General features: G+C 36.5%; 1 protein-coding gene across 3 annotated transcripts in view; it reads right to left on the bottom strand.

The window, feature by feature from the left end:
* The window catches only part of LOC145665050 (uncharacterized), a 60,671-nt gene that overhangs the window by 17,980 nt on the left and 27,829 nt on the right, over positions 1 to 14,862 (bottom strand). For all 3 annotated transcript variants that reach the window (XM_081732296.1, XM_081732295.1, XM_081732297.1), the window contains exons 7-8: positions 8,851 to 8,991; positions 4,902 to 5,089 (exon numbers count right to left, since the gene is read on the bottom strand). In XM_081732296.1, the coding sequence (XP_081588422.1) occupies positions 4,902 to 5,089; positions 8,851 to 8,991 (329 nt within the window). The remainder of the gene's footprint in view (positions 1 to 4,901; positions 5,090 to 8,850; positions 8,992 to 14,862) is intronic.

Below are 14,862 nucleotides of genomic sequence, written 5' to 3'. Positions count from 1 at the left end.
ACCTCACAATTAGATTTTGAAAGCAAATCCACTCATTGTTTGGCTCACAACAATGATTTTTTCTTTATCATGCCATATTCCAACTATATATAAAACTACAGGAGCTGACATAAATTATTGAGCACTTCCTGTAGGGCTAAAATGATTAAATTTGGCACTGCAGCTTTCTGGAACTAACCCACAAGAGAATTGCCAAAAGTGAATATTTTTAACTTTTAGGAGGTCTAAAGAGGGGATGAATAATTTCCCTATGTTATTTAAATGGTCCTTTCTTTGCACCTATAATCTCATGTTTTAGGTACTTAGAATTGGAATAAAAACTTGACATTCAGTATGCTTGTACGTTTTCGTTAGCAACACCTAAGTAAATCAGTAAAGATAAAAAATCCAACTTTAGAGTGGTTTTATAGGGAACTGAAATATCTTTCCCATGTTATTTATAAGGAACACCATTTACACCCCCAAATTATTTATTGAGCATTTTCTGTGGGGCTACAATGATTAAATTTGGCACGGTATTAGCTTTTTGGAACAAACCTACAGGAAAATTGCTAAAGGTGAACATTTATAATTTTTAGAGGTCTAAAGAGGGGATGAAGAATTTCCCTATGTTACTTAAATGGTCCTATTTTTGGACCTATAATCTCATATTTTAGGTACTTAGAATTGGAATAAAAACTTGAAATTCGGTATGCTTGTATGTTTTCGGTAGCGTTACCTAAGTGAATCATCAGAAATGAAAATTTCCAGTCGTAGACTAGTTTTATGGGGAACTGAAAAATCTTTCGCATGTTATTTATATGGGACGTCTTCTACACCCCAAAATGTTTAGGTACTCCCGGCAGGATTAGAATGATGAAATTTTGTATGATTGTAGCCTTCCAGGACTAACCGACGAGAAAATTGTCAAAAGTGAATATTTTAAATTTTTTAGGGGTCTAAAGGGGGACGAAGAAATTCCCATGCTATTTAAATGGGAATTTTCTTATGATACAAAAATCTTATCTTTTAGATAGTTGAAATAGGAAAAGAAATGATAGAATTGTGGATTCAAGAGGTGCGAGGCCGTAGGGCGAGCAAAGACAGTGTGTGGGGGCAAAGGCCCCGGATGGGAAGATTCAGGAAATATAAAGAGCAAGTTCACGAAATCCAATGTTAATACAAAGGCCGATAGATAAGAAATGCGTGGCCGTAGGCCGAGCAGTTTCGGGGGGTATGGGGTCGGAACCCCCAGCTAGCCAAATGCTAGTGTCCATTGTAAAGTCCAATACCTCGTGGCAGGTGTTTTCAACTTCTTATGAAAGTGATTTCATATTGCTATTCCACTAGAACTGTCCAGAATGAAAAGATAGGACCATAAAATATCAAGGAGGGAGGGATATTTTAGAGCAAAATCAGGATTATTCCTAAAAGGTCGATAAAATTGACAACTTTTGCATTACATGAGCAATGAAATTCTTGTATAGGAATCACTCTCTAAGAATAAAATATTATTTAAATTTATTTAAAGAAGGAACTTTTGAAGAGTCTAAAGTGAAAACTAAAACATTACCAATCGAAGTAAAATGTCAAAGTATCGCATTTAAATCAAGATTAGAAATATGGAGATTCACAAGAAGCCATAATAAATCAGAAAATCCGCTAGAACACATTAACTGAGCTTCAAAAGCAATTTTAAACAGATTACTACTCAGCTTAAAGAAATATAGTTCGTGAAAAGCATATCTTTGGATGAATTGTCAAACTAAAAACTTTTGCTTAATACTGTGTACCGTATTGATGTCATTATAAAGAAAGGTTCTTATGCAACCAGCTTTGTCTTTTTATTAGCGCTGTATCTAGCTAATGTTGGAACTATGGTTTCGTTCAAACTGGCCACCTCTGAATGACTTCGATGTTATTCAGAGTGGAATATTAGAAGCGATATCGCTTATAGTGGAACCGGGTATATCGGAGGTATACGAGTAAGCAAAAATGGGCTATGTCTATGGCCTCCATGAATTTCAACGATTTGATAACCGTTTCACAGTTTTGTAATAGTGAAAGTATTATTACCTTTGAAAGGAGTTTGAAGTATTACTACATTTTATAGAAAATTTTCGTATCCATCATTCATGTATCAAAATTATAAGATTGTTTATCCTCTTCACATCAAGTGTCTATGTTGAGTTGAGCTGATTTTGAGTTTAACGACCCGTTGAGCAGTAAGACTATATGAGACGTGGACTTACTGATTAACGTGGAATCCAAACCACATGAGCTCCCGCCGGGAATCGAACCCGGGCCTCCTACGCCAAAGGCTCGTACGCTAACGGCTTAGCCACGAAGAAGCTCCAAGTACCTATGTTGTACACCTCATTGCTGAAAGGGACGTTAAACTCAAAATGAATTTAACTCATTTGCTTGAAGGTGAGTGTTAAATTTTTATTATTTATAAAAACTGCAGTGGTGGATCTAGAAGGTAAAACTAGGGGGACCAGCTAGAACTCAGAGTATGATAAGTATATCACGAGTTTACTATAAGCTTTCAAAAATATAGAAATACTGTAATAACTTATTTTTTGTCACTCAAAAAACTAGGGTTCCTAGGCCCCCCGGCCCCGGGCTAGATCCTCTACTGACTGTTAGTTTATTGAAATTAATAAAACCTTCAATATAGAAACTGTAATCATATGCTACAAGAAACAGACGTTAATTGATTGTATCGGCACCCTTATATGAATAGAAGTAGGGTTGTTGCTGTGAAGAATTGTTAAATGAATCATTAGACTGGTAATTTTGAGTTAGTTTGAACTAAAGAATATTATTTAATTGTTAAATTGTTTGTATCTGAGGACTTTTTATGTCCCTTAAGTTTACTTTTGATTGCTTTATGAAAGTCACAAGAAGATATTTATCTTTTTTCATTTCGTTGATTAAACTCACATGAAATACTCGTATTGTCCTATGTAGCCCAAAAGTAGTAAGAAATTCATTTATGTTAATATATTGTTTGCACAGTTTAAAGCTTTGTTATTTATTTGATATTTTTAATATTAAATTGTTCGTCAATAAATAACACTTATCCTCGTGATCTGTGTCATAGCTGAAAGAATTAGCTGGCGGCCCGCGACAGACTTCGAGTTAAGGCGAGATCACGTCACAACTGAGAACCGAGAAATATATCAATTATCTGATTTAAAAGAAGTAATTACAAATATGAAAGAAGCATTAAGAAAAAGAATGGATGAGTTCGAAGCTAGATGTTCTGGTTGACCTCTTATGTATATTAACTTCTCATAACTAACTAATTAACTAACTCTATGGCGTATGGAACCCGGAGGTTCAATGCCGCGTTCACAAAAGCTCTCCACTCCTTCTATCCTTAGCCAACTGGACCCAGTTTCTATTTTGTATTCCTGTTTCTGCGAGATCCATCTTAATATTGTCCTCCCATATGCACCTAGGTCTTCCTAATGGTCGTTTTCCGATTGGTCTTCCAGTCAAGACTTTAAAAGCGCTTCTACTTTCTTCCATCCTAGCTACATGACCCTCCCACCTAAGCCTCCTAGACTTGGTGACCCTAATAATGTTTGGTAAACGATATAAATTACGCACTTCCTCGGTATGAAGTTTCCGCCATTCCCCATTACTCTTGGGTCCGAATATTGGTCTCACAAGGGAACATCTTATATTGATAATAGCACTGCCCAATCAAACAATGAACAATCGATAGAAGAGTGAAGAAAAGTGAGAAATTCAAAGTTTTATGGGCCGACACCCAGGAACAGGAAATACAGAGGAAAGAAGGATCTAGAATCATGTGAAGATAGCAATGCAAAAGATACGCTGACACAGAAAGAACTTCAAAATGACTAAAGTAATCAAAATGACATTTACACAACAGTATAGTAAGGAAACATTGTATCCATATACATGCTCCATAACATCATATGTAATACAGTGTTGCCAACTGAGTACAAAATGAAGTTTTGTTAAATGGCACGGAACACAAATTATAACGTCTAGAAAATATAATTATGAGTAGAACCATAGCTGTGGAATCTTGATATACAATGTTGTCAACGTTTGAAGATAGTCCTATATGAATTCCTATATGAATCTTGGATGTAGAAGAGTACATACAGTACACGATTCGAACTAGTAAAACCATACGCAAACCATGTATTATACCATACCCAAAACAGAACAAACAAGTCTTCTGACGTCATTGTTGAGCTTGCATCTAAAATGGGCCTTGTGAATGACGTGTATTAAGCAGCTCTGCTGAAAAGTAATAGGTAGTTCCTCATCCGTTTCTAAATAGGAGTTAAGCTCTATATTGAAATAGGAAATAAAATCTTTCAGTTTTATGTCCCACAGTTATGCCGGCTAGGCTAAAGGAGACGATGATGAGAAATGAATGAAATGTGGAATGAAGAAAGTGGGAGGAAAGGAGAAAACCGCGAGGAAACTCACGCTCACGGTGTTTGACCACCACAAAGTTCACTTGGCGCGAGCTGGGATCGAACCAGGGTCCCCATGCACCAGAGGTGATCGCTCTACCACTAAGCTACCAGTTAAGCTTTCTAGGCAAGGAGTAATCCAATAATTGATTTTCATCTATGTTTGAATAGAAAAGGGGGTACGGTGGCTACGTGGTAGAGTGCTTATCTGTGGTACGTGGGGTCCCTGGTTCGATACCCGGCCAAGTGAGTTTGTGGTGGACAATAACGTGTCTGTGGGTTTTCTCGGGGTACTTCCGTTTCCTCCCATACTCTCATTCCACTAATTCTTCCATTATAATTCATTTTCCTTAATGATCCGTCTCCCTTAGCCTAACGGGCATTACGTGGAACGTTAAATGAAAAATTTCATTTCATTTTTGAATAGAAATAATGTAAAATGTAAGGGAATCATACCAATTTTTCATCTACTGGTGGCAGGAAGTCCTTCTTCTCCCAGTCGTCCACGTACGGGGGGCAGAAGGGTTTATCGCAGCAGAGCAGGTAAAGAAGGATGGAGGCGTGTTGGATTCTCATCTTCCGGTCGTAATCTGTGAGTGCAGGCCTTTGCAGTCTCATTAGAATCTCCGTCGCTTGACTCTTCACTGTTAAAAAAAAAGTGCAATGGAATTAGGATCTTGTGACCATCAGTTACAGTTCCATTACTTGTACCAACAGAGAACACCATAACGCTGCTTCATTATTTGGATTGCATAAAAGCGTTCAAAATATGCAACGTATACGTTTTATGGAAGTTAATTTGTCAGTCTAAATACACTACTACTACGGCCAACACAAGTAATAATAATACTAGTATTAATAAGAATGTTATTAACTAACTACAGTGTTCTTATAATGTTTGAATTGGGCTAAACGAAAGGCTAAGTTTTTGTAACACATCTACAAATTAACTTAGCATATTCATTAAAGAATTTTCTGCCAAATGTTATTCCCAAGTATTTAACTATTTTAATAGACTACCATTTATAAAACCCTTCCGATAAAAGACGGGATAGATGCTACAAAATCTGTATTGATAAGTAACAGGTTTAATCAACCCCGTCCTCTTCGAATAGGTTTCTTCACTAGCGACACGCCGCTGCCATGTCTTTTCTATGAGTGAAATACCTTCTGCGAAACGTTTATTGGGATCCCTGCAGTTGCCTAGTCTATTTTCTTAATCTCTGAAACCGTCCAACTTTCAGGGTTTTCTTCAGCTTAGGAAAAAGGAAAAATCTGCTGGAGCAACATCTGGTGAGTACAAAGCTGGGGAACGACAGGTGTTTTACTTTTGTCGAGAAAATTACGAATTAATAGTGAAGCTTGAGCTGCCGCTTTATCGTGATGCAGCCTCCATCTCTGACTCTCCTGTAACACAGGACTCTTTCTGCGCTAAGAAACATCTCAGAACTTCCAAGTAAAACTGTTCATTCAAGGGTTCTAAGGAAGACTCTTGTGGTACACCATTCTACACCACCTGAAAATCTGACGCTACCGTACATATGTGTGCACTAAAATCGAGTATCGAAGCCTAATCAAGCTAGCATGACGCGTCAAAAGTAAACATATGCTAAAAGACAGGACTAGATGCTACTGCTAGTTATAATCTACTGCAATGAATGATTCAGATGCTCTTTAACCGAAGTGGTCTTTTACTGGATGGCCCTTACCAAATATATCCTCATTATATAATTTGTTTTTATTATCGACGACGTTTACTTTTTTCTTTTGTTTGTTATTGTTTAATTTTTGTAAGTCCAGTTGATCACTACACCTAAGGAACTTTGAAGGCTACTTACGTCAATATAACTTTTGATAACATTGTACAATTTAAAGTCACCAACACACATGAGTGGATTTATGAATTCTAGTAAGTCATTGATAAGTACTGAGAATAATAGAGGCTTCAAGGAAGAACCTTCCGGTATTTCTCTTTGAATAGTTTCAATCTAAAATAAGATACCTATATTTAGTCTAAATTTTCTGTCACGTCATTTATAAAATCTTAGAGACAGTCGTATAGTAGAAGGCTGACTGCCAATATGGCCTATGGAAGCCGGAGGTTCATTGCCGCGTTCACAAATAGGGATGCGCACGAGACGAGACGAGACGGAATTTTCCTGACAAAATTCGAGTCGAGACACGGCTCTTCCAATAGAAAAGTATACATTTTTCGAGTCGAGACATCACTTTTACAGCACATTTTCGAGACGAGACAGCCACAAATCTTGTGTCGTGCGCATCTCTATTAACAAAAGCTCTCCACTGACTTCTGTCCTTCGAAAACTGAACTTAGTTTCTGCTTTGTGCTTCTATACCTGCGACATCCATCTTAATATTGTCCTTCAACGGTCTTCCTGATTATTGCTTTCCGATTGGGTTTCCAGTTAAGACTATGAAAGCGTTTCTACTTTCTTCCATCCTAGCTATAGAACCTACCCACCTGAGCCTCCTAGACTTGATGACCATAATAATGTTTGGTAAACAGTATAAAGTACGTAGTTCCTCGTTATGAAGTTTTCCCATTTCCGTTCCTCTTGGGACTGAATATTCGTCTCAGGATCTTGTTCTCAAATATTTTCAGTCTATGTTCTTCCCTCAGAGTAAGCGACCATGGTTTGCAACCACACAGAACAACAGGCATGATTATCGTTTTATATATTTTAAGCTTCAAATTCCTCGACAGAATTCGCGACGACAAAGGATTTTGAAGTCGATAATAACGCGAATTCTCTGCTTTCAGTCGACATTTAATTTTATGAATATGGTTTTGGTCTGTTAGTAGAATACTTGTAGAAGGAACCAATATACTTAGGGTAAAATGGGGCAAAACGTACACCAATCGATACATCTAATTGTACTGAACAAACCGATTTGAATGAGTGTGAATCCTCATGCGTATTTTCCGAGAAACTTAGGAAAAATGAAGTTATGTAAGCCTAAAAATTAATACTGCATATGTACAATAACTAAGTCACCTATTAATCTGAAACTGATCCTGAAGTATATCCCCTTAAATCATTTCATTCTGACATCAGGAAGACGACAGTTCACAGTACGATTAACAAGATGTAAACCAAAATTATGAATTACTCTAAAATTTTAATTTTGTGCAAATACAAGACATATACCGATTCTACACGAGGACCACAAAACACAACCTGTGACTTAGTGCCAATTTGCTGATTGTTTACTCCGTAATTGTCACACTGCTTAGGATCTAAGATGCTGGTAAATATTGATGGCGTTAAAAAAAGAAAAGGAACAATATTTAGTGGTACATGATTATATGTCGTTTTCACCAGTAAATTGGAAAAATCATGCGATCAGTGTTGTAAGCGAATAAACGTAAATTTTCACGACTTCCAGTTTCAACAAATAGATAAAAATTTGAGACAGAACTCAATCTTCGGAGGCTAAATCTCTCAAAAACCGATATTTTATATCCCTTACTGTTTTTGCTCTATGGAAATCAGTATTCAAACCGGAAGTAGTTGTAAATTTCAAGCACTTCCGGCCTTAGCATTGTTTAGCGGACAGTTGTCGCGATCGCTATCGATTACCGTTTTTGTCTTACGAAAAAAAAAAACGTTGAAACTGTAAATGATTAATTTCAACCACTTTCGGCTTGAATAAGAGATTAACGGACGAGATGGAATCTATTCTTGGGACACTGAAACGATTGCAAAAAACTACTTTTCGATATCTATTACAGTTTTGTTTCGACAACTTTCGGATAAAATCGCTCTATAAGACTTCCGACACTTACGCATAGCATAATTTCTAATAATAATAATAATAATAATAATAATAATAATAATAATAATAATAATAATAATAATAATAATAATAATAATAATAATAATAGAGTTCCCTACGTGAATAAAACAATAATTGGCGAAGAAAGCTGTCCGCAAAGGCAACATCGTCATCTCTGGAGAGGCTAAAACGTCTTCTCCTTTTAACTTATCATTTTGAAAACTGCTGCTGCAACGAGAGTTCTGTCAAAAACGCATCTCAAATTTCAATAGCCGTTCTCCAAAAAAGCCTAACGCAGTAAACAGTTATTTTTATTCACATACATGGTGACCAAAAACTAGGTATACACCCCTGCATTGATCAAGTGTAAAATTCTAGTTTATGGGTTTATTTGCTTCGGCTCTCCCGAGCTTAAGATATAAGTAAAAATCACATTAAGAACAAATAATTAAAAAAAAAAGTTTAGCTGATGGATAACAATAAGAAATTAAATGAGTTGATCAGTACGGGACTGTATACCTACTTTTGAGCCAGTCTATATATGAAAATGGCAATCTTCTTTGGGAGTGACTTTGCATAAAATAGAAGAGAAAGAAAAGGTAATTACGTGATCCAGATAATGGGTGTGCATCCATAACGGTGTTGATATCCCTGCACAGCTCCTGAAAGATCTTCCTCTGTATGGCCTCCTGCTTCACTGGAGACTCCTCGTCACTTGAAGACTCTGGCTGAAACTCTTCCCTTTTCACTGGAAAAACGAGAACACATTGTTAACTATCTCCATGATCCCATGAATTATACATACAAATCGTATATGATTTGTACACAGGGCTAATATAAACGTCACAACAACTTAAAAGTTATATCTCTAATTCTATGACCATAACCTATGGCTTGTTGACAATCAGTAAACTATCGCATAATGATGTTCATGCGAAGGACTCCATACTTGATGCAACATTTGACAGAACACATCGAAAGGACACAACTGAAAACAATAGATACCAGACCTGGATCCAGAAAGATTAGGTATCAGTAGAGATGCAAAAAAGCCGGCTTTTTTGAATCGATGGTTTTTTTCACATAAAAAGCCGGCTTTTTTGGGAAAAAAACGAGAATTTTGGAAATTTTGGCTTTTTTCAACTTCATGATTTTTCTATCTAAATAGCTTTCTTATAGTATATTCTATAGTTAGATAAAAATTCCATGACCTGAATGTGATATTTCGCTCTGAAATTCACCATCAAGATGGATGGAGCACATGTTTTACGAATTAAAGCTAACATGAAGTATGTAGTATTTGAGGGTAATTTTAGAGGCTATTTAACTTTATTTTAACTTTTGAGTTATCGACATCTTTTTTCTTCTCTAGTTTGTCATCCGTGTTTCATTTCTAAGAGCTTTTAGTACTCTAGCTTCAAGCGCAAAAGTTAAACTTGCCCGTTTTTCTATTTATCCGTCAAAGCGTACGTTTTTCAATATATCCGTCAAACCGTACTTCCACATTTCTGTTATACTGTAGCTGTGAAGTGATTTAGCAATAATTTTCCGGACACAACCTTGAATATCAATTTATACAAATAATCAGTAGCGGATTTAGAAAAGTACTTTAGGAGGGTTTTTTCTGATTGTTTCGTTTCCTAAAAAGTCCTAATTTTATTTGGGAAGTGTTTGAAGTTTATGAGTACAGGCATAACTAATATTTCGTTTCGCTTATATGTTTAGCAATAATCTTCCGGATACAACTTTAAAAATCATTTTATACTGAGAATCAGTGGCGGATTTAGAAAAGTATTTTGGGAAGGGTTTCTTACTAATGTTTAGTTTTTTAAAACATTCGTAATTTTTATTTGACGGGAGCTTAAAGTTTATGAGTAAAGGCATAAATAATAGATATTTCGTTTGTTGCAGACATTCCGTAATTTTGGGGAACGGGCTTCAGTCCGAAAGACCGCCCCCCTAACCTTCGCAAAACCGTCACCGCTGGTAATTAGTAATAATAACGATTTAAAAACAATAAAAAAGGAAGTCGCCCAACTCACAGTACACGCACTATTTCTACATTCACAGATGGAATGAAGAAAAGCTTTGTCAGAATGGTCGAATGCTGGTTGAATCCCGGACTTCCTGATAGAAGCGCAAAAGCTAATCACTCAGTCATGTTTGTTGTCCAGTTGTATTTAGCTTAACTTAAATATATTCCGTAGTCTTTTTTTTGGGGGGGGGGGAGTTCCGTAATGATATGTTGAATCCCTCTTGTTAAAAATTCAGAAAACTTGAGGATTGGGTAAACTGTGATGGTGGTTCTATAAAACTTAACTGTAGAATTTCAAGAATATACAGAACCAAAAGCTCTAGATGTGCAGCCTTTAAGTGTATCATATAAATCTAAGTATTTCTCTTATGTTTTATTTTAATTTTATTTTGTTTCAAAAAGAGGGTATGGAATATTTTGAAGTAAAAATACTACATACTATTTTGCTAGTTATTTGTGTATTCTTTAAAAAGAAGTGTTTACTTTTAGGGCTGGCTGATTTACACCAACTTTTTTTTTTTAATAACTGGTTTAAACCACAAAAATAAAAACTGAAAAATGCGTATCGTGTGAACTTCATGGTAACGTTTCCAGATATCAACCTACCTGCAATAGTTTTATTTCCCTTTCACCTTTTAATCAAGGTGTCCCATGTTCAATTCTCGGTCGAACCAAAATCCTTCTTTCATGCGTAACCCAAGTAGCGGTTCGGATGTCAGTTTAAGCGAAAGTCTTCTCCTTGATAACCTCGGTATTTCGTAAGGATGTTAAGCCTAAATATACGAAACAAACCAAATTGTATATTTCTACATGCCTAAATGCGTGTTGTTTTATAAAGAAGCCAATATTGCTTAAATATATTGATAGAAATTGGCAAAATTTATCGATTGCCTACGTAGCTTCCAACATTAGCTTGGATTGGACTTTCAATGATATTTACGTACCGGTACTAAATTTGTAATTTAATACCTCAGTTTTAGCGTACTGATTATGGTACGTTGACCTTTAAATTTTACATGCAAAGCAATAACAGGATTTTCCCGTTATTGTCTTACATTTCAAGTAATGACGGGATTTTCCCAATGGCTAGGGCGGAAGATTCTCAACTTAAGAAATTTACTGACCGCACTTCTTTAAGCTTATGGGAGTTCTTCCGGCATAACCCCGCTGTTGCATAATAACATCAAGGCGAAACAAACTTAGGCTATTTCTGTGAATATGTAATATAAATACATAAAGCAAAAAATCTAAGTCAAAAAAGCCTGGTTTAAACATCCCCCAAAAAACGGGTTTTTGGCATAGTTCAAAAAACAACCACGGTTCTTGCCAACTCTGCTTACTTTTGTATATAGGAGGTTAAAAAATTCTTATTATATACATTGGTTAATCCTGTGGAATTCATAATGTAAATATGTTGAAGAAAAATTGTTTGAAATATTTTTTCGAAATTCATAGTTTATTTTCGATGTTTTATATTATTATCAGCATCAACCACTAATTAAATGATTTTTTGTGTTATAGAGAAGCGATACAAAGTCTGTTTTATCAATTTAAAGCAGTATTTTGAAAAAAGCCCAAAATTTCCCAAGCAAAAAAGCAAAGCAGAAAAAACCGAGTTTTTTTCCAAAAAAGCCGGTTTTTTTCCGAGCCCTTGCATCTCTAGGTATCAGCCCCTCACAAGAATAAGGTATCAAGATGTTGATATCTAAAACTTAAGTCCAAGTTCGAGATTTGGATCTGATCATCTGGCTTTCAAAAATTCGGAACTCGATTATAAGTTCCTGGTTCAAAGATTTCGTTTGGAACACCATAATCAGAACCCGAAGGTTTACATATATGGGTGAATCTATCTTTCCCTTAGAAATTCATAACTTTACATGGGATAAGATGCTGTTTCGAGTAATTTTCAAGCCCCAAAAAGAAGAGTTATTATTATTATTATTATTATTATTATTATTATTATTATTATTATTATTATTATTATTATTATTATTATTATTATTATTATTATTATTATTATTATTATTATTATTATTACTGTATGTCGGTTTAAACCGGTTTCAGCTTAATAATCCGACAGCCGTCTCTGGCAATTGCAGATTATTTAAATAGTTCTGCAATGTAATTTGAGTGACATGTCTGTTGACCATTACTGGGTACTTACGGGTAAGTTTGAGCTGCATTTCAAGGATTTCAGGACTATAACGATCCTTAATGATAGTGTTGCCTCCAGGGAGAAGGATGATAGATTACACCCAACATAACAGCAATAATACCTACTATGGCTGGATAGGTTGTTTAGGAAACTGTTCTTGGCGTTGATGATGACCTAACAACAGTTCTGGTCGTCTGAGATACGTATTTTATCAGCACTGACAATCCAATGTAGGAGATTCAATGGTTGTATACACATCCAGACTAGGGATGGCCACAAAGTTCACTTTAAAAAAATGCAAAGAGGATCGTGCGCTTGTGCCCTCCCCGCCCAGACCCGCTTGTGCTCCCAGAAAAAAAAAATTGGTCCACCAGTGGCTGTTTAGCCAAATGAGTTGGCCAGTTTGCCTGTTTAGCCAATGACTTTGACAGTTACCCAGTTTATTTAGCCAAATGAGACAAGCGGCCGCCGCCTGGGCGCCTGCCTGTCGCTTCCACCATTTCATCTAGCACACTGTTCACAGCCTGCCAGAAACTCGGGTTTAGCGTAGGGATGGTCACAAAATTTCGGTCCAAGCGGAACCGGTTCCGCGAGGAACCGGTTCTTGGATATCCGGTTTTTAGAACCGGTTCTAGACCTGGATCCGAAGAACCGGTTCCAGCCTGGATCCGATTCTGGCCATCCCTAATCCAGACGGGGATTCTTGTTGACCTGTGGCAACTCATGTGAAAACAATGAGTCCACCTTCACAGGAAGCTCCTGACCGACAGTCGTATAATATATACCTAGCTCGTCTGCAATAGCACGAACACTTTTGCGTGGGTCTGCTTCCACAGTGTTTCTGAGCATCTCATCTGAACATGATGTTGGTCGGTCCAAAAGGGACTCATTTTGCAGTGCCATGTCACTGAAACAAAATCGAATAAATCAATGGTGAATGCTGTGTTTATTCACCATTCTGGCCAAAATATATTGTTAATGCTTGTTGAAGCTTGCTGGGCAGAATGTGCAAGTTTCAATTCAGACTGGTAGCCAACCCAAAAATGTAGGGGTCCGGTACCAGTTAGGGGGGCGACCCAATCATATAATAGTTCATCACCATATTATAGTTCATTTCCAAGGCTACCGTGAAAATTTTAGGGGGCCAGCAAAAATTTAGGGTGGCGGCCCGCTAGACCCCCTGTGGATAAGGGGCCTGTAAAGCAAAATCACTTGCAATTGTACGTTCTCCGTGGTGCGCTTTCATACAACGCCCTGCTTCCTGACTGTGTGGGTGTTCAGCCCCACTTCCTCTCTGGTCCAACCTATTCGCTGGACATTTTAATATGCTTGTGTTCAGCTGCTGAACTGAGTTGCTCATCACACATCAAATTAGACATTTGTACTAAGTTAATTGAACTAATTGCGTGTAATTTTCCGTTTTCAACGACAATGGAGTAGTAAGAGTTTAGTTCTCTGATGTGCTCGAACAATGTCGCCACAATCCCAACGATTAGTGCTTTATTCTTTCTTTCCCTCCTTTTATATTATTCCTTCTTTTTTTTCAGCATAAGTAGGTAATTGAAAAGTACTAAGTACGACTGCAGCCTTAGAGCTATGTCGACCATATCATTGAAGTTATTGTTTTATGTACAAATTGATTATAAAAATGGGAATTGATTAAAAATATCCAATAAAGCTGCGAAAGTAAGAAAGAAATGGTTGCCATGGACGAACCGGTTGCCTGATTCTCAATAGTTTAGCACAATTATAAAGTATTGATTAAATGCGAATGTGGAGCGGCACCAGCACTCACGTTCAACTCCTAGATTCTTTCTAGGGTTGTGTTGTGTTGTATAGATGGCGTGCACACCACCTGCTATTAGATTTTTTCGTCTGAGGCTACCTTAAAGGTGTTTGAATACATGCTCCATCTTTGAATTTTAGTCAATTGATTACTATAGAGAATTATTTTTGTTTTCTTTCAGATGAGCTCGAATTACAATTGTTTGACTTTTTACTGACCTCTTCTTTAAATCTCTTTGAATGTCCTTTATTCGTAGAATTTAATTTTGTTATACATACGTAATTTCAATATGTAATAATCAAATTTAATTGGACTAAAATTAAGTTTATAGCTAGGACTTAGGTACACAAAGCAAATTCTTTTTTGAAAAAGCAAGGACCACTTAAAAAAAGAAGAAATTATTAGAATCTGACAATTAGAATTCCAGATCATTTAAGAGAAGACCGAAAAATAATCGTCATATGAATCAATGCCCTATAGAACAAAGCTTAGCTATTCAACATAGTTTAGAGGTTGGCTCACACATAGCGCCCCGTGCCACGGCAGCGACCATTTACACACACACACACCGTGCCGTGCCGCTGTTTTTTCTACCCCATTTCCCAAGATGAATTACAAGAAAGAAGACACTGATAAACTTCGT

This window comes from Thermobia domestica, chromosome 11 (genome assembly GCF_964235325.1).
Source record: "Thermobia domestica chromosome 11, izTheDome1.hap1.1, whole genome shotgun sequence".
NCBI classification, from domain to species: Eukaryota; Metazoa; Arthropoda; class Insecta; order Zygentoma; family Lepismatidae; genus Thermobia; species Thermobia domestica.
The sequence above is the reverse complement of the archived record's forward strand: the minus strand, read 5'-3'. Positions and strand labels throughout refer to the sequence as shown.